This window comes from Phasianus colchicus, chromosome 5, assembly GCF_987193195.1.
Source record: "Phasianus colchicus chromosome 5, bPhaCol1.hap1.1, whole genome shotgun sequence".
NCBI classification, from domain to species: Eukaryota; Metazoa; Chordata; class Aves; order Galliformes; family Phasianidae; genus Phasianus; species Phasianus colchicus.
The window spans coordinates 8946063-8966767 of NC_143440.1; the positions used below are offsets into that span (position 1 = coordinate 8946063).

General features: G+C 39.7%; 1 protein-coding gene across 9 annotated transcripts in view; it reads right to left on the reverse strand.

Moving 5' to 3' along the window:
- Window positions 1–20705, reverse strand: part of PARVA (parvin alpha) — a 64245-nt gene that overhangs the window by 17075 nt on the left and 26465 nt on the right. For all 9 annotated transcript variants that reach the window (XM_031613853.2, XM_031613856.2, XM_031613857.2 and 6 more), the window contains 5 exons: window positions 8085–8174; window positions 7915–7985; window positions 7180–7282; window positions 4955–5095; window positions 2849–2964 (listed from right to left, as the gene is read on the reverse strand). In XM_031613853.2, coding sequence (XP_031469713.1) covers window positions 2849–2964; window positions 4955–5095; window positions 7180–7282; window positions 7915–7985; window positions 8085–8174 — 521 coding nt within the window. The remainder of the gene's footprint in view (window positions 1–2848; window positions 2965–4954; window positions 5096–7179; window positions 7283–7914; window positions 7986–8084; window positions 8175–20705) is intronic.

Consider the following 20705-nt stretch of genomic DNA (forward strand, 5'->3'; position numbering starts at 1 on the left):
TGCCACAGTAATGGCAACTGTACTTCTCAGTGCCCTGTCTGCTTATATAGGGAAGAAAATGGCTTCTAATACTTTGCTTTCCCTCTGCAAATGTGCAACATGACCTAAAGCCTTCTTTAATATTAACAGAAAACATATTTCAGTTTTTGATAACTAGTGTTAATATGAATAGGAATTCTGCATTTTGATTCTATTGTTGATAAAAAAAAAATAAAAATAATTACTAACATTAATGGAGTTTCAAGGTTGCCTAAATATGAGATGCATCTGTTGGATACTTGAAAAACTTTATTTGGATAGACTTAGCATTTTGCTCCCTCCCAGCTGAAAGACCCCATTAAAGGCCAAGATCTTCCTACTTACATATTGTCTGAATTTGGTAGCTGAATGTAGAGCAAACAAATAAAAAACACCTGAAAACTAGGTAAAGGATCTCTTCATCTATCTTTGCATCAGCTGTACATAATATGTTTTCTGTAAGTGATGGCTAGCTGCTTTGTTGCCCCGACTGCAACAAGTGCATTCTTACAATCTCTCACTTACATAATCTGTCATTTAACCATTCAAGGATGGCATAACTAATTAACTGATTAAAGAAAAGTAAAAAAGACAGCAAGATCCAGCTCTCCACAAATTCTCTCAGTTGTTTCAGTAGACAAGAGCAAACAAAGCCTGGGCTTTGTTCAGAGTTATTCATTCTATCAGTCTAGAAGGAAAGAAAAGCAATATAACAAAATAGCTACAAAAGATCCAAATACCAATTTTTCATAAATCAGCTTAGCACACATATTTCATAGCAGTCTCATTGCTAACAGTTTTTTTTTAAAGAACAGCCAAAGGAAACAGAAGCTTTTGTAAGAACTGTGCTGATTACCTGTTGGATGTGAGCAGGGTTTTTGTTTCAGAAATATCTTTCTATTTCTAAGCTTCATCCAGCCAACACAACCCTCACACTTGGTGCATTTCTAAACCTAATGAAATAATAACTGAATTAAGATAGTCTTCCTTTTTTTCTCCTACTCCCTTTATCAATTGTATACAGTTGAATTTACAATCAGCTAACAGAGTCTGCTGAGCTTCCCTAGGCATGACCTTACTTTACAGAACGTATGAGGGTTTAGCACATCAGGCATACAAGCCTGAACATCAAATTATGCCTTACATTCTGCTGATTGCTGATTAAAATTTTCATTGAGTTCAAAGGATACATGGTGATGAAAAACACAGAACCAATCCCAAAGGATATGAAAAGTGGACTTAAAAAAATAAAAAACCCTCCATAAAATAGAAATGAGAAATGTCTCAAACAAAAACAAGTAAGAATAATGGCCACCATCCTCTGTTAATAGGAATCAACATAGCCTTGGAGTTCCACTGATTGGCTTTCATCAAGGACTGGGTCTGCAGGGTGAAATCTTCAGCAACATAACTTATTTTGGTGCAACTGCTCCAAGTTATTTTGGTGCAACTGCTCTCTCTGCAATCTGCTGGCGCCTGAGCTACCGCTGTGTAGCTAAGAGGCAAAGCACTCAGCCAGATTCTCCCACTACTTATTGTTTTTAAATTGGTTTATCTCTACTGACTTCAGTGGATTTGCTGTTGAACTACATTAGCCTATTAAACAAGAGGAGAATTATGTCCATCGATTTCAATGGGAGTTTGGTCTGGACATACAGAGTGACAGCAGAATGCAAGATCTGGTTCTTTATTTAAGGACTACAATGTTCTTTTTTAGTTTCTTATCCCAAAGATGCCCTGGCTGCTACACTTTTGCTGCCTTAAGTTGTTTTTATTAGAACTCTGAGATAAACCAGGATGATAAATATGTTTATAATATCTAAAGGAAAATGTTTGAGAATTATGTTCCTCTAAAGCCTTAAATGCATAACTGCATATTTCCTGAGCTTCACTGCCATCCAATGATCTGTAGAATCTGACCACCAAGTAGAATCTGACAGCGAATGCATCACTGATGCATCCACCAGAAATTCTCCTTCAGATTCCCCCCTAAATTACAAAACCTGTCTGATGTGAATCCTGAAAATAGAGGAGTTACTTTCTCAAATTTGACACGTATTTTCAGAAAGCAATACTTGAGAAACGGCGCATTGCAGCTGACTGTTCAGCATTACATTAGTTTAAACACAAATCGTGACAATTATGGTGTGAAAATCAAAGACAAAGTTAGCTGGAGGAAAAGAAAAGCAAATTAAATGGGAAGAGGCCAAACAAGATAGAGCAAGCACAAGCCCAACTGAAACCAAAATAGTAAACAGAATAACATAAGGAGTTTGGATGGATGTGGCTCTAATAAGAAGACTGACTGACACAAAAGATTTAGTTGATGGGCTTTTTTTGCATGCTTATGAAAAAGCCAACACTGTAATCAGACTAAATTAGCATGCACAATGCTGAAAAAGAATATTTAGTCACCTCACATGAATCTAAAAGTAATAAACAGTGACAATTCATCATTCAGCGCCAAGAAAGATTTGAATCTCTACACAAGTGAGAATATTGCCAAAAAATGGGAAAAATAGATATTCAAGAGATCATATTGTGTGATAAGTAAATGCATTCCAACAATAATAGCGCTTCATGTATTTTTAATGTCAGAGCCTGGCCACTTCAAAACATGACATTCTGAGCCACAATTCAATCTGGGAAAGCACTTCTGCCTTTCTGTGGTTGAAGCAATGTCAGCAGGGAAGATGCACGTGTGATTCTTGTCAGCCAAAGAGACCATACACATGCATGCCCAAACAGAAACTCTAGATGTTTTTTTCGAAGTAAAAACCCCTCACTCAATTTCCCCATACTGCAAGGAGCTGTTTAACACCTCTCTTACCTGCACAACAACAACCTGAATGGACACATGATCTGGAAGTCTGATTGGTGCTCGAAAGTACTGCGATAATGCAACCAGAAGATGAAGTATTGCTACGAGACTTTTAGCATGAACGGCTGAAATAGATATTAAAAGCACAAGTTACAAAATGTAACGTTACTAGAGCACGTATCTTTACTCTTTAGGATGCAGGGATTATGGGGCTCTCTTCCTCTTCCCACCTGGAGTCAGGGGCACTTTTAAGGAAACTTTCCTTTATTTTTTTTCCTGCTCAGAAAGTCATGTGAATGCAAACCAGTCAGTAGTATTTGTCAGCACCAAAGCATCAGTTTACATGTCTGGATGCCATAGACTAGTGTAGACGGAAATCTAAAGCTAATCCAAAACCAGATTTCATGTACGACTGCTTCAGTGATGCCTACACATTCTCCTTGACTTTCCTTTTATTCCCTTTACTTCAATAAGAATTGATGGGCTATCAGAAAGATATTTTTGTATTCATAACATGCACTTATTCATTTTTAAGTGTCACAAAGTCTGCAGGATAATAAACGAGCCTGTTTTGGCCGAAGCCCTAAGCAATAACTTACTAAACTCAATGACTCAAACATTCCTCCATGAAGTTGTTACAGTTCTTGTTATTTGAAACTTTTTCACAGCAGGTTTCATATGGGTAGTTAACACTAACATGACTTACAAGATATCAAAAGCTGTACTGTAGGAAATTTTTCATCAGGTATCAATCCACTGACATCAAAATGAATCTTAATTCTAATTCTTATTACTCTTTCACACGCCTCTTTTTTTTTTTTTTTGCACTTATAGTCTTCCCCAGAGTAGTATTCCAAAACAACTTTTGATAGCTACAGTACAGTGAACTTAACTATTTTATGTATGAAATAACCATTACTTCATTTTAAGGCAAGATCAGATTCACTCACATACTATTTGTTATCTTCCAGCACAAGCCTCAATTATGCAGCAGAGATTTCACCACCTACCATACATATAAAATGTGATATCACTATCAAATTCTGCTGGGGTGCTAGTGGTAAGGGATGAAGTGCTTCAGCAGAATGCTACAAGACGTCTGCCTGCCTATAATCGATATGTGCTACAGCTGGCTACAGCTGCTGCAGTCTATCTTCAGCTCTAAAACACATGTAAAACTTTAGTTTAAAACTAGAAGTGAAATCAGCGGGCTGCTCCAAACACCTTGTATTGAGCTGTATAAGAGAAAATGGAAGAAAAGAAAAAAAAAAAGCCCCAAACCGGAGAGGAAGGCTGGAGAGAGGACAGGAAACTCAAAGGAAAGACACAAAGGGGAAAGTCAAATGTTCAGTCCTCCTCCCTGGAGCCCTTTCTTTCCCTATCAAAGTGTGGTTGTGACTAGAATATGTGTTCATATTCAAAACAGTTCAGCTCAAGACAAGTATAGGAAACAGCTACATGCTGATCCAGGTGTTTACTAGGGTGAAAACTTAAAAAGATTAAGGGGCTTAATTTTCCAACACTGTTGATAACCTGCTTTCTGCAACACATATACATTGTGTTAATCATTTCTATGTAGATACTCCTAAGTTCATTTAAAATGCAATGGAATGGGAACGGTATAGCACTAATATAGTGAGTTAGTAGTATAGTAGTAGTATTGTGAGCACTAATATGGAAGAGAGTTTTGTAATCAAAAGCAGTAGCTCAGATTTTGTCCTAAACAACCAAAAATATCAATAAATAAGCCGTACATTTTATACAAATGCAGTAGATCTGGATCTACCTCTTCCTCAGCACTCACGCACTCACCCGCCCCTTTCAAGAAACCAAGTTAGTAACAGAAAACTTAAGGTGGTATGCAGATGGAGTTAAGAGCAGAAATAAGGTATTTCCCTTAAAAGAAAGTTTAAATTGGAGGCTGAGCAGAAGGAAAGAGAGCAGAGTGTACTGCATGTGTTCTCCCTTTCCCTTACCTCCTACTGAAGAATAGCTCCTACCATAAATACCAGGTTTCAGCTTTCTTTTAGCATCAGGTATTTAAGAATTCCAGATAGAAACTACAAACTCTCAGCTGTCAACGAATGGGAACAGCACAGAAAACAAACAACTTACAGTCAACATTCCACTTAATGCTTCTTGGCGGGAGCTTAAGTGTTTCATTGATCTTCTCAAGCACTGTCTGTAGCTTCTGTTTCTGAGCAATTTCAGACTGAGTAACTTCAGCAACATTCAGCTTCTCACTTTCAAGTTTCTCTAAAGTGAAGAAAAAAGAGCCAGTGAACTCCACATCGCATGCAGCCAGAGAAATGTTCAACAGGTATCAGACTTCTAGTTTAAAAATTATTTATGTACAGAACCACTCTCCTCTGCCTTTCTGAACTTGTAAAGATAACCACACTACAGGCTAATAAGAATTTGTTGCAAATCCCATCAGATTGAGAGGTAAGTGGCTTGCACACCAGACCAGCACACCTAGGAGAGATAGATACCAACTTCAAGATTAGTTTCATCAGTGAAAACCTCGTGGCTTCTCCCTCTGATTCAAGAGATTTAAAAATTTTCCTGGCCCAGACGCGATAGAAGTGAAGTGGCACCATATTCACCGAGGTGGAAGATGCACCCAATAAATGTGAGCAAGTATTTCTGGAGGCATGAAAGCAACAAGAACATTGGGCAATTTATTTCTGTGAAATCACAGCCCTTTGAAATTTGCAGTAGATTTTAAATTATTTTATGGCTTGGTTTGTAAATAATCAGTACTTATATCAACTCAGCATAGTTTGCCTTAAACAGATGTAAGCAAGATCAATTTAAGTCTGGATAAAAGTCTGGTGTGAACTGGATCTACACAGTAGTGTGTAATGGTTTAGACAGATCAGTTGAAAAGTAGTATCTCCATTAAACTACCGAAAGTGTGAGCATGAAATTAACTGAAGACAGATGTGCAATGAGGAAATGCATAACTCATTTATACACAGAGAAGAAAAAAACGTGTGGGATGTTTGCCCTGTCTCAGGAGGACCAGCACACTGCTCCATAGATTTAACAGAGACACAAGAAGAGAAACAACCTCCATTATTATTGCTATAAAAGATAACAATAATGTTCTGTAAAACTGCCAGGAACCTCACAACCATTAATTATGAAGTGAAGAAAATTCAGCAATAAAAGCTTCCTTGTAACAACATCAGAGACAGAATGCTTGATCACCTATCAATTTTCTTTTGCAAAAGAATATGTTATCAAGTTTGGTAAAAGCTGGTCTTGTTCTCAGCTGAAGTCAATTGTGTATCTTCCCAAATAAAGTGAGTCTACCAGCTTATGAGTTCTGCCTGAAAAGTTGCTATCTCCATGAGTTTCTCACGCCTCCACAGGAATCAGTCTGAGCATAGCCTCACAAAATCAGACTCTTAGCACAGACTCAATCCGCAAGGAACCAAAGATAATGGAAAAGATTCCACTGAAATCAATAAATGTCAGATCACTGTACACATATTTAGACTCAGGCTGTCTCTGATTTGCATTTTTTTGGGGTTTGGGTGAAGTCACTGGAGGCCTGCCCATAAGAATCAAGTTGCTCTATCTGGGTCATATCCATTCCACCACAATATATTCAATAGCTTAACCATTCAAAGAAGGGAATAGTCTGTGTACTCTTTATTAGAAGTGCTCACATAATGTTTCAGGATTCATTTAAGATACTGAAAAGAAATTTACTGGAGGTTTTATGAGCTGTAATAACTAAGAAAGTGGCTTCCAAGCCAACAGTTAAAAAAGACATGCCAGCTCTGTATTAGCAGTTTCTTTTCTCTATCTGTTTCTTAGCTGAAGTTCAGTTTGCAGTCCACTGGGTATCATTACCTCAGTAATGTTAAGAGCCAGACATCAAATCAGAAAGAAATTCCAGCTTTCCAGAGGAACTCCAAGATGTGACTAAACTACAGTATGGAACCAGCCCAGATTAAAAACATCCACCATTGTACTGAAAATACCCTTGCTTTTAAACTTACTTTCCACTTCTAACACTGTTAAGTTTGTACAGCACATATGCAGATAATAAATTCAATTGGAGTGAATTCTGCTGCCAAGACAAGAAACCCAGCACCCTCTAGCACCCCAGGTAGACTTTATGCTGTTCTCATCAACTACAGAGCACCATACATTGCACTGTAGCTATGAGGACTGTGCATACAGGCTTTTGCTCAAGGGTCTCATAATACAATGCTATTTTTATATCACTTAGTGGCATAAATGTAAGATGACACCAAGGCTCCCAAGTAGGAACAAGTGAACCACTTACTGAGTGACCCAACATGTGTACATAAATTTTATCTTACCAAATAATTTCTGCAGTACTTGTCCATCGTACAGGTCTTCAGCCAAGTCTTTCACAATAATCCTCTCTCCTACCAACACATCATTAATCCAGTCTATTAATACCTATATGGGAAACACAAATTTGGGCAGAATTATACACTATTCATTTGCAATTTAAAACATATGCCATTTTGTACAATGTTGAAAATACCGAGCAGAAAGAATACCAAAGCTGCAATGCTTGAATTTCAAGTACAATCAGCCTGAAATACTATCAGATGAAAACAGGAAGGATTCAGGAAGCACATGTCTAAGGTGACTGAGTTAATGCACCACAAGGTCTGGACAAACAGATAACTGACACGTTGCTCTCTGAAGTGAAACCTGTCATTTGATGTCAGTAGTATCTTAACATTTTTGTCGTGAATTAAAAGGTATTGAAGTTGATTCTAAAGAAACTTCTTGCTGAAATTCTTATCCTAAGAATCACAAAGACTATGAGGGAAGCCAGTATGATTTTACATTGAGAGGGTGGGATAGGACCCAGAATCGGGACTCAGGAGTTTAATCCAAATTGTTAATCTCTGTGCCACACCTACAGCAAAAATTAACCTGTCTGGTTCATGTATGTATGCACCATGTGGTTTCGCTTAATTAATATATAAACAGAGCTCTGAAGCTTTCAAATGAAAGATGCGGGGATAGCATTAAAAATTGTTTCATTTTCTTGAAAGTGTTTGCATGCTTTTCATTACCTTCATTAGTTCTTGTAATTTTGGGTCATTTCTCGAATTTGGATCGACCATTGTTCGGACTTCATTTTCCTCTGGAAGGTTTAAAAGAAAGACATCAGAAACAATTACAGGCATGACACTTTATTTTACATTAAGCTTTTATGTTGAGATGTAAAATCGTTGTGAATTACCTAGCATAGTGTCCTCAGGGTCTAGTTCGAATGGAATCGGACTGAGAGGCAAGTTAATGGCATTCATTCCTTCTTCCTGTAATTCAGATACTAGGAAATAAAAAAAGAAGAGCTTGGTCAAATTCAATTCAATTTTACTTGCTTTTTCACTCTTGCTAAAAGTAGTATTAATTGTATTAATTTCCTTATGAGAACATGAGTCTATTAGATAAGCCACTGGGTGTAATTACAGCAATAAAGTATAGCTAACAAAAATGGGAAGCACAGCCAACAAATCTTCACTCATTTGAGCAGCACAGCTAATGGTAGTGGAATCAATGTAATTTCTTCAAAGCTTTTTCAGGATAAGGCCCGCTGTCCTCAAATTTTAAGAGGCTCACTCACATTTTAATGGTCCCAACACTTTAAAACTGATGAACCATTTCACCCAAGGGAAATGACCATTGCTGTCAGCTATGTCACCCTTGCTCTGAAGATGCTTCAAGTTTAGCTCCTTTAGAATAGCCAGGTCTGGCCATATATCCACACAGGAGCTGCCAGACCAACTAACTGTTTAGGACTGAAGGTACAGTGGCAGCATGGTGCTCCAGGACACAGCTCCTTCCATTGCTCAGGTCAGAGACCAGCTGGAGCAGGCTGCAGGATGCTTCTGGCCTGTGTCCTTGGGCTTTGTTTTGCAGAAACCACAGCAGCAGGATGCAGGGGGAAGATAATGAATCCTCAATAGTACCACCTTGAATGTGGAGTCCGGACGTTGGTTGGAAAAGAAGCTGGACATGGTAATGAGAAAGTAAATAAAAAACTCGTATTTTGGACAACTCCACAACTGTCAAAAATAGCAGAGGATCCAAGAAACCCACCTCATAAATAAATGGCTTAGAAGTTGGTGCAAACATGGGAATTTTGGTTTTTTTGACCACGGGGCAATTTACTCGGCACCTGGCATAATGGCTGCAGATGGAAGTAGCCTGTCTCCAAGGGGTAAGAGGATCTTAGCCGAGGATCTGGCGGGACTCATTGAAAGGTCTTTAAACTAGGTATGAAGGGGGAAGGGGAAAAAACGAGGGCCGCTGGGGTTGAGTGGGTCGTCTGAGGGTTCGTACCAAACTTGATGGGTGAAGACGGTGGAATATAAAGGGATGGACTAGGGGCACGGCCATGGTGGGATGCTGCTGTTCTAGGGGATCTTAGATCCTCTATAAAGGCGGTGAGACAGAAAATCCAGCTGAAGTGCCTTTATACCAATGCACGCAGCCTGGGAAATAAGCAGGACGAGTCGGAAACCGTGATGCACTTGGAAAGTTATGACCTTGTTGCTATCATGGAAACATGGTGGGATGACTTCCATAACTGGAATACCACCACTGAGGGGTAACGGCTCTTTAGAAGGGATAGGTGAGGTAGGAAGGGTGGGGGAGTTGCCCTCTATGTACTGATTGTGAGTAGCTTCCTCTAAGAAACATCCAGGAACAGGTTGAGAGCCTGTGGGTTAGAATTAGGGACAGGACTAACAAAGGCCAGCTGCTGATAGGCATATACTACAAGCTATTTGATCAAGAGGAGACTGTTGACGAGGTTTTCTTGCTTCAGATACAGGAGGCATCGTGCTCACGGGCTCTCGTACTGATGGGGAACTTCAACCATCAGGATATCTGTTGGAAAGACCACACAGCGAGCTGCAAGAGGTCCAGGAGGCTCCTGGAATCCACTGATGATAACTTTCTGGTCCAGGTATTGGACTGAAAGGTTGAGTTCGTGATCTCGAGGTTTGTGGGCCTGACAAAGAGTGGCGTCAGGACCCTGAACTTTGGAAGAGTGAAATTTAAGCTGTTCAAAGGACTGCTGGCCAAGATCCCCTGTGATGCTGTCTTTAAAAACAAAAATGTTGAGGAGAGCTGTCTACTCTTCAAGGATGCCTTCCTGAGAGCACAAGAGCTCTCCGTCCCTCTGAATAAGAAAGCAGACAGAGGAGGTAGGAAACCGGCATGGCTCGGCAAGGACCTGCTGGATAGCTGAGGGCAAAGAAAGGTGAATACAAGCTCTGGAAACAAGGCCATGTCACCTGGGAAGAACACAGGGATGCCGTCTGGACTTGCAGACATGGAATGAGGAAAGACAAGGCACAGGCAGAACTGAATGTGGTGAGGGATGTGAAAAACAATAGGAAGACTAAAAAAGAAAATAGGTTTGGAGAAAACAGAGAAGTAGAAAGCAATGACAGACGTCCTATGTTTTGTCCCTGGTCCAATTACTGCCCTATACGTTAGCTTTTGGAAAATGGATTTACCTCTCTAACATAACATCTTGTGTGCAATAAGTACAGCTAGATTTCACATGAACATTGTGATAATTAGTTGGTGTGATAACAGTACTTAAAACTTTCCAGCTTTTCTAAGCCCTGTGAAATGTTTTGTGCTCTGCTAGATGAAATGCCTATGCACATTTCAAGAGTCTGTGTAGCTACATTCAGGCATTTGTGTAAGATTCATGGCAGGAATGGCTATTTGAATGCTTATTACTTGGAATAGAACAAAAAATAACTTTGAAAAATTCACCACTTTCGATATTAAAACACACTCACCCTGCCTGTGCACCTCTAAATTACTAACATAAGCAGCTGTAAGGAGTAATAAAATCACGTTGACAATAACAGTCCCCTAGGTTGTTGTGCAGCCTACAAAACTGAAGGCTGAGAGCAATGGACTAAATTCATCCCTTGTGTAACTCTGTAGAGTTCTGAGCAGTTGTAGCAGGATGAATTTGGGCTAGTATGTACAATCTCAGGAACTGTTTACACTTAATGGCAATTTTTGGAACTGCTAGCACTCCTTGGAGAAAATCTTTGTTGCTTTTCTTAACCTCTTTGATTTTTTTTTTTTCATTTTGGTTCCAAATTGTTACAGACATAAAAACATCAGTGCATAGAAAACTTCCGAGTGGAAATCTTTCTATTCTGAAATACTTAGTCCACAAAGGACTTCCACACAAGGGTTCCTGGGCAGAAAGCTTTTTTTCCACATTCAGCCCAACAGTGAGCACAGTAAATACAAGCCCTTCTAAGCCAGCTGGTTCCTGCCTCCTGTCCCCTATGAGCAGAAAACATGAGGGAGTAACCCTTGCTCCCAGAGCACCTTTTTCATTTCCTTCTCCGAACTGAAATGATTTACCACAGATGAAGAGCACAACTAAAAGGAGGATGTAAGAACATATGCACTATATCAAGTTGTACGTAATGAGAGAGAAAATGTATTAAGTAACACGACCACGCTTTCTAAGAATTTCCATCAAAAAATTTCCATGACAAACCACTATTACACACTTAGGTGCTTACAGAGGAACCACAAAAATGTGACTGAGGTTACCAGTTAGCATACCACAGTTTCAGCAGAGGAACCTACTTTTCTGCTACCCTTCATTAATTTGTTTTAATTACTCTTCCTGAAAACCACTTAATTTAGTAATTTAATACAAAGCACACAGGTTTGGGACGGTTTTTGCAGCAGCTGAAATTAATGTAAAATCACCTCATTTTCCACGATACTTCGAGGAGTGACTTAGAGTACAGCAAGATCTCTCTGAGCCTTGCAGCATAAATGCCCAGAAGGGAGCAAGGATGCCGAGTGGAACCGAGGGGTGAATGTTCATCTAAAGCAAGGGATTACGCAAGGCCCAGAGAAATCTCTGTGGACTAGCAGTGTGCAAGTCTCCATTTCACCTCTGGATAAGAAATGGACGCTTCTCTCCTCGGATTTGTGATGAGGTTCCACGCGCCAAATTCACTGTGATGTAATCAAGCACAACTCCACTGCTATCAGCTGTCAACAGACTTCCTCGTGTCACGCCAGCACCAAACTTGGCCCTTCAGCAAGGGAGCCCATGAGCTTTTATCAACAGCAACTACGGCAGCTATTTTAAGTTCTTACTGTTTTAGATGCTCTAGGATTACAAGGTCATAAACCTATGCTATCAAATCCAGCGTGGGTTCTTCGAGCCAGACGCTGCCCTTTGATGCATGTTTCCAACTGCCATTGAAACCCTTGGAAGCTGAGCACATCTGAAAGTGGAGTACTGCCCATACGGTTTAAATTGGCTTAATTCCTCTAGTACATGCAGCCTGTTGCTCCATGCTGTATTTATTAGAGTTTCATTTGTTTTTTTTTACTCCTTTATTTTGTGTGCTGAAGGCTTTTTGCTGCCCTGCTTAGTATTCATGGCTTACTGTTATCCTGATTTGAATAAAACACATCTTATTATTTAACTGAGCTCCAGAATGTCACATTGCCCAATGCATGCTGTGGTTTACATGTACTTCAGCATATCTGCCCAAAGAATCATAAAATAAATATGGTAAGATGTAGTGTTAAATGGTCTCTCCTACCAGTGCTTCAGACATGTCTTTCTAGATAATTGATTCCGTACTTGTAAACCTAGGTTACTCCAGGGCTACAACAGGAAGGGATTGATTCTGGAGGTTGTGATTACCTAGAGTTGAACACTAGTGCTGGAGGAGCACAGTGACATAATACTTCTTAAAAAAAAAGGGGAGGAGAGATTTAAATATATACAGCTACATAACTATATGTATATATGTGTAGACACACTCGCATGTTTTTGCAGTTTTTTAATTGCTTTTTTTTTTTTTTTTTAATACAAAAGTTGTCCATTCTATGTCTTATCTGCCATTCTTAAAGAGCTTTATTTTTTTTGAAGCTGAGGCTTGTTGACATTCATATGACTCCAGGAGTATAGGCTTCAAATAGCAAGTCAGACTACCTCGTATTGTAAACTACGATGGCAGACAGTGGGTTTATATGCACTGTCTCTATCTTCAGCTACTTTTTCCTGGAACAAGCACCACGTGGAAGGCCAGCCGCAGACATCATGTTGCCAGAGTAGCACTGGATATCTGTATATATACTCACGCTCAAACATGCACACATATGCTACATACGTTTATGCAGTCAGAAATTATCATCCGTTTGGAAACAGCATGATTTCTAATGGGAAATGCCTTTGTGGCTCTTGTACAGACAGAGATATCTGCTCAGTTATGGTTCAGCCAAATTTAGATGAATTGGGTTTGGTTTCATATTCTCTTTCCAGGGGGCAAGTTTCTGATGAAGGCTCATGACCTTGATGCCTTGCTTTCATACCCACTTGCTATTCCCTCACAACATACTCCACTTTTATCCCCTGATTTAATTCCAGTAGAGTAACTGAGTTTGTATTGGCAAATGTGAGAAGAGATCCAACAAATTACCTAAGATGGTCAAGAGAGAGAAAAACAGACAGGGAAACTCTTTTCAAAAACTCCAAGTTTAAGCTTTAACAGAATGATTCTGTTTATTCAAGCAAACTTATGCAATTGCTTTCTGGGCTATCCAAAATGCTATTTTCTAACGCTCGTGTGTGTGCATCTTATAAGTCCACAAAGGGAAAAGAAAATATTAATCTAAAATGGTACTGCCTAATTTTCTTGCATACATAATTCATCCAATATGGATTTTGGCAGCTCAGCTTTAACTCCAGAACAAAAAGAAATCCACACAAAAGACAATAAATCTGCATTACACATGGTACTAAAATGATCCAATGGATTTATAGATGTTTACAAGTTTGCAGAGTGTGACACAGCGTCCACCAGAAATTCAATATTCACAGCACAAAACATCATAAACATATGTCTGCAACTACAAAGGGGCCTTTTTATGTTGGGATCATTGTTAAAATTGTCTTCAGAACATAAACCTTAAGTTGTAAATGCTACTCTCCATTTATTCTCCAAGACATAACAAATGAGGAAAGAAAAGCAGAGATATGTTTGTAATTGAAAATGTTTCTCAGGAAATGATCTGTGCAGGAACATCATTCTCATTCCATTAACTGCTGACTCCAAGCCAACCATTTGTAAAAGTAAATAAATATGCAAACTGGCTGACAACAATGTGCCTGTCTTTAATATTACTGCATTAGTACCCAGCCTCCAAAAAAGAATACATTTTCTTGTCTCATTTCTCCATTAAACCAAATACGGCATATAGACAAAAAGAACAGCAGAAATGTTGTTCACACACAAAAAAATAATGAGAGAAACCTATAATTTAACTTACATGTGTGCAATGCTGCCTCAGACCCTATTGCACTCCACTTTTCTTTGTTCCAATTAATAGGGAAAACACCTTCCATAGATCGACAGGCCTCTGGTCCAAATGGGGAAAAAACTACTGATTAGGGAGCAAATGCAATCACCTATAAAATACACACCCTTTTCTGCACCATGTCACAAGGCTTCATGAAGCCTTACATGCTTACATACTTCATTTGGGATGAAAGTTCTTTGCATTTTCCTGTCATTTCTAAGAGGTAACAAGTGGTGCGGTGTCAAGCTAAAGCAGATGCTGGTGATTCCATTCATTCCTTCAGCGCATCCTCTCAATATTGCTTTTAAAATATATAAGCAGCATCTGCAGATGTTGTGTAAAGCCTCTTACCCCACAGAAGTGTTTCCACATATGACTGAAGAAAATCCACCTCAACTGCTTTGCAAAATGAAGGAGTTCACATGAGTCTATTTTTCCCCCATGGAAGAACAAAGCACATATATGAGAAATGCTGTGACTGTCCCAGGACCACAGCAGAATGCGCTGTTCTCAATCTGAACCCTGCCCGAAAACTCCAAAGGCTCATCTCAGATACACTGGTAGCAGCCTTGATTCCTGCAGGATGCTAATTGGTCTGCACCTGGTAACCCTTAGGACAAGATATTTCATTGAAACAAGTCCTTTGACACCTACAGCTTCCAATTAATTGAGATACTGCACATCTCAAAACTATGTGAAGTGCCCGAGGCAATACTGAGACAGAATGAAGAGCATCTGTCTACTCCTCACCCAGGGCAGAAGTCGATATTTCTTGAGTTATATAAAATCTGCAGCTAGCAACATCCAAAAGAAAGTCAGAGACACCTCAGAACCAAGGAGAGCCAATTGTTCATTCTACAAATCCAGCAGCTTGCTGCAGATTTTTCCAAAATACTGTGGAGAAGCTGATTTTCAAGGACTGACTTTTGCCTTGTGTTCTCTCAATCACCAATCAGCTAACAGTAGCTCTTCCAACATCAACAAGCAGCACTCATGTAGAAAAGACAAAACCAAAAATCTGTTCCAAGAAGTCTTTCCCAGCTCGACAAGTTCTAGCTATTCCTAAGAGAAAACCTCAAAATAGTTCTTAGGAATGTAAGGGCACACTAGTAACTAGCTGAGGATTTCCTGAATTTCTTTCTCTTTTCTTCCTGTGTAGATAAGTCTTGTTTTTGAAGGAGAAAAAAATCAAGTGTCAGAACCATTGCATCTCAACAATAAGGACTGAGAATTGGTTAACACATACACACCACCACAATTTCCAAGCTGTAGCTCCTAGAGCTGGCCAAGCATTTATCCTAACTGCATTTTAGGAGATTACCAACCAGCTGTGCTGTGGTTGCTACAACGGTTGTGGCATTCGCCTAAAATGTAGTTGCACAAAAGTGTAAGATGATGATTTGGAACAAACTGGAAACTGCATTTGGCTTAGAAAAGCAGAGGCAGTTCACTATTTGCTCAGAAAATCAATCAACTCTTACCAATCTAGGTTTAAGACCATATAGGACAATTAATTGGTTTAATATCTTACCAACAGAAGAAAATAGCATTATTCCCATTGTACAGAGTAGAAAGCAATGTAATTGTAGATTAAGGGATGCATGTCTGCTTTCTAAAGACACAAACTGCACTTGTAAAATGGAAGGCAGGCACTTAGAAATACAGCCTTAAAACCTGTCTGCAATGTTACAGAACGGACAGTAACAGCTGTACCTCTCCATTCCCAAAGCCATGCTGTAAGCAGTGAGGCCCGCCTTCCTTTCAGCAGCGGTGATTTTCATCCAGCCTTGTGCCTTGCCCTTCAAGGGTACTTCCTGTACCTTCCTGCACCTTTCTGATCCTGCTCATTTCTTCACAGAACTCCAAAAGCTGCTCCCAAGTCTAAATGCCCCATCTCAAAAAAATTCCTTCCTGAGCTGCATCATCAGATTGATGTCATTTACATGTTTCTCATCGGGAAACAAATCACAAGCAACGTAAGCACCAGCACTGTAAGGGTAAACCCACAGCCCTGAAGTGCATATGCACCTCAATCAATTCCTTGCTACCATCTGTCAAACACCATCAGATGTGGGAAACACCTCTGCGTAGCACTCCTACTTGTGAAATGCACTCCATGGGTCCCTGGCACTACCAGTTTACCAATTTCAGCAAGCAAAACATCCATACCAGTAGTAGTTCTGATACACTATTTTGCACTTCACAGGTAAACACAAAAAAATGCAATCCAAGCATCCAAATAACCTTAAATGTATTTCCCTTTACAGTACTAACACATATAGAACTGCCCAGAAATACTCTACAGCCTTCAGTTGTTTGCCATAACTGCTTTTATGGTACTAGTCCTATTGAGAAGTGCTTAGTAGTACCAAATTTTCATTTTATTAAGCATGCATATTAAACTTGCCTAGTGCATCATACAGCCCATCTCAGATGCACCTTGGACTACAAAGGACAATTTTCCCTGAACGGATATTCAGCTGATAAGAATCACTACTTTCACACTGGATCAAGTACTACCTAATGACTGAATGTGCATCAAATTGAATTTAGCAGAAACATATACTCACATGAAATACCAGGAGGTGAAAGAGTTAATTAAAACTCACTCATATTGCAAAAATATTTTCAGAGAATGGCCCTTAGAATGAACAAACAACTGTATTTTCTTTCTGTACCTCCCTGGAAAGTGAAGCCGGACAAGAGCAGGGCAAAAATCAACTCCCAGTCTTCTCATCAAAATACTACCAAACAAAAATAACTACCATTGACAAAAATACAAGGTCAGAAAGTAATATTCCTAAGCTACTGCAGAGACAAAGACAAGAAATAATTGGATGAGCCAGGTCTAATTGCCTACCTTTAGGGCAAAATGCTCCACAGCCCATCGTAGGTTCGCCAGGCCACCCTCATAGTGCATCCAAGGGAGAAGTGTAGCCTCACAGGTGTTGGAAGCCCCTTGCTCTGCAGGCCCCTTTGCTGCTGCTGTATTGTTAGAGCTGTATTGTCAGAGCCTGTTTTCTAACAGAATGGTCCAAGCACATTGCAACTCTCAGCTCAGAGCATCGCTTCAGAACAAGTGGCTGACTGCCTATATAATTTAATATGATGCCACATGAGACTCATAGACCATCTGCAAAAGAAGCTAAATCTGCTTTTTGCAGCTTGGTGAGTTGCATTCTGAACGCCGGGTTGCAGCTTTGACTGTGTGCTTTTGTTATCTGACACATAACTGAACAAAACACTCAAATGGCACGTCTAAAGCACATGTTTTTACTCATCTCATACACACATAACTACTGCACATAACTTCTTATTGACAAGTCCCCTTAAAGCATAGCGAAGGTTTGGGCACAGACATGGCAGTACTGAAAGAGGCTTTTTTCTGTTGTTGATTTTTTTTTGAGAAACCAAGTCTGGTTGAATGGCAAAGTCAACAAGAGTTACAGCATCCTTGAATTCTGTTGTCAGAATTGAGACACGTGCATGATGTGAGCAAATTCAGGTCCTGATCTCAGCACTCTTTTCTCTATAAATGCTTTCCTATTAAATAGCAAGTGGTTAGGAAGACTCAGATGGAAGGAGATCAAGTTCTAAAACCAGAAAAGCATATATAATCTAAACAGTGGAGGAAAGAACAGGAGTGAGCTATCAAAAGAATAACAAACTACTGGTAAGATAGCAACTAGTTTTCCATTGGCTACGGGTCCTTCCAAGGAGACAGTAAAGAAAAGATAACCTAGAGCAATTATTTAGGATGAAAATCAAATTCATATGAAGTGCTCTACAAATTAAAACTTTTCAGAAGCTGTAAAGCGTTTAAGTGCCTGTTCAATTTAGAGCAGGGGTGAGAAAAGTGACATACCCTTGGCTCACTTTTAAGCAACAGAAAATGATACCTTTCTAGTTTCCTACTGAACTTCATTTACCATACCAAGGGCAAGTATGGAGAACCAAAACAAATTTTTTATTCAGAGTTATTCAGCCATGTTACACAACAATCCACCCCAGGTTTCATTTCAGATGTGATCTCTTGCAAAAAAAAGAGACACAGCCCTCATCAGAGTCCTGAAGGCACACTTTTCACCAGCTCTGGGGACACCAGTTTGTATCTCAGATACACACCAGTTTGCAGTTACTTGGTCATTCTCACTGGAACCTCTCCTTGCCAACAGTCCTATTTGCTATTGCATTCACAAGCTGTAATGGCGCTCCCCACTCCGACTCCTGGACTGCTGAACAACAGCATTCAATTACAGGACAATACTGAGCTGCTTTACTAAGCTTTTCTTCATCTCTGAATAGAATCCTAAGTGTCCTACAGACCTCCAAAGCAAGATTGCCACCATAAAGTAAACACAGCTCAGGAAAATCAAGTTCCACTTGGAACCATCAAGAAGGATGCTGAAGATATTTCTGTGTGTTAAATCAAAGTCTGAGGCAGCCACCATCTGCATCATATATTACACCTATTTCATAAATGACTAATTATAAAAGTGATGCTTTTTTTGCATCCATAAAAATAGCCTTTTTTTTTTTTTTTTTTTTAACAGAAATACTAAATGAAAGTTATCTGTTTTATGATGAGCTTTTGTACCTAACAGTTAAAAGATCGCATCCATGTGAACTGCTTTGATAGGTATAGTTACAGCAGGGTAAGAAAGCTCTGAACTGGCTCAAGCAAACCTGTCTTCTCCAAGGGCATAACCTGGTGAGAAATTAATAGCAATGACTCTGAACTGCATGGTTTGGGGACAGGAACACCGAGGAGAGGAATTTCTAATTATACTCCCCGCAATCCATTTTCACTTACCATAAACACAAACTCAAGCGGGACTTAATTTCTAACTCCCATAATCTAACATCAACAGCAGCAAGGAAATTATCACACAGACAGCCTGCATCTCCCTGCTCCCTCGGCAGCCATCACTGCTGGGATAAAGCAGCACATGGGAAGGGTGCTCCAGGCCAACCGTTCCCCCAAATGCTCCTAAGGGCTCGCTTCCAATCCCACCATTTTCAGCTCTGTAAAAACAGAAGTGTAGCCAGGGAGGACTGAAGTCTTTTCCTAGTGGCTTCGGCCATCAATACAGGAAACGATTCAAAGGCAACATGACACTGATAGCTTAATTTGTGAAAATGGATAAATACCGTATCTGCCACATAGCACATTAACCCATGTAACAAATAAATACAGAAATAGCACTGCAATGCTTGGTTAAAAGGTTTTGGTTCACAGAGGAGAAAATTTAATTAAAGCATGTAATGTCAATTACTGTCATTTGTAATTTTATTTTGCTTCCCTAGAAACAATACAGATGCAGGATTCTAAAGCTACCTGCATGTTTGATGCAAATGGGATAAAATTATCTAGGTTCTGAGAAAATCCAGATAGTAGGAAAAAAAAAAAGCATTTTTATCTAACCTCATTCATGGATCTTCTTCAAAGTGTTGACTGCGTGAGGACTGACTTGCCTCCAATCTGAACATATAGGCCAACAACCCAGACCTGAGATTTTTCTTAGAATCATAGAGTGGCTTGGGTTGAAAAGGACCACAATGATCACTGAGTTCCAACCTCCCTGCTATGTGCAGGGTCGCCAACCAGCAAACCAGGCTGCCCAGAGCCACAGAAGAACTTCCTCCTAATATCTAACCTAAATCTCCCCATCTCAGTTTAAGGCCATTTTTTCACTTGTGTTAGGTGATCAAAAAGGCTGGGAAGGAAGCAGCAGCATCATTCTCAGCTCCTGTAAATGGGCACAGCCTTACTGAGGCCAACAGAAGAGCATGGATTGATATCAGAAGAGAATTTGGCTTACTGTTGTTACTGATTGATTTTAACAGGAAAATTATAGGGCCAGTTCCTTAATGCTTCTGCCTCACTCACTCTGCTTTATGCAGAAGTGATAGAGACCTAGGAGTGATGTAGAAGACTCCCAGTATCTCCCCACTGCAGTAATAAACATTGCCAAATCTTCCCAGTCCTCTTCTCCCTCGCTAAATGCAATGCATGTCAGCATCCACTTCTGGTTTTATACAAACCACATTTCAGCAGTAAAGCTCAATGCAGCACAGCAGTGCCCATATTGTATTCTCTTGAGGTCAGGAAGCAGCACCAGGAAAGGATGAATGAAACCTCCTGTCAGTGAATCACGTCAGATTTATTTCTACTTTGCAAACTGTGATCTGAGATGCCAGAAGGAGAAAATGTGCCGTAAAGACCTCCAAGCCTTTTTTCTTTAAGTATGACCACTTCCAAATACAGCAACCATGCCACCTTTTGAAATCATGCCTTGCATGTAGTGTAATACTACAGTGAAACAGTGATTAGAATTACAGGAAAGAGCTAACAAAAGAAAGAAGAAAGCAATTGGATATTTTCTTACATCTCTACATGACAGACACAAATAGTGCCTATCAAGTTCCCCCAGGCTATTTCAGGAGTGTGCAGCACACAAAATGATGCAGGTTCATTACA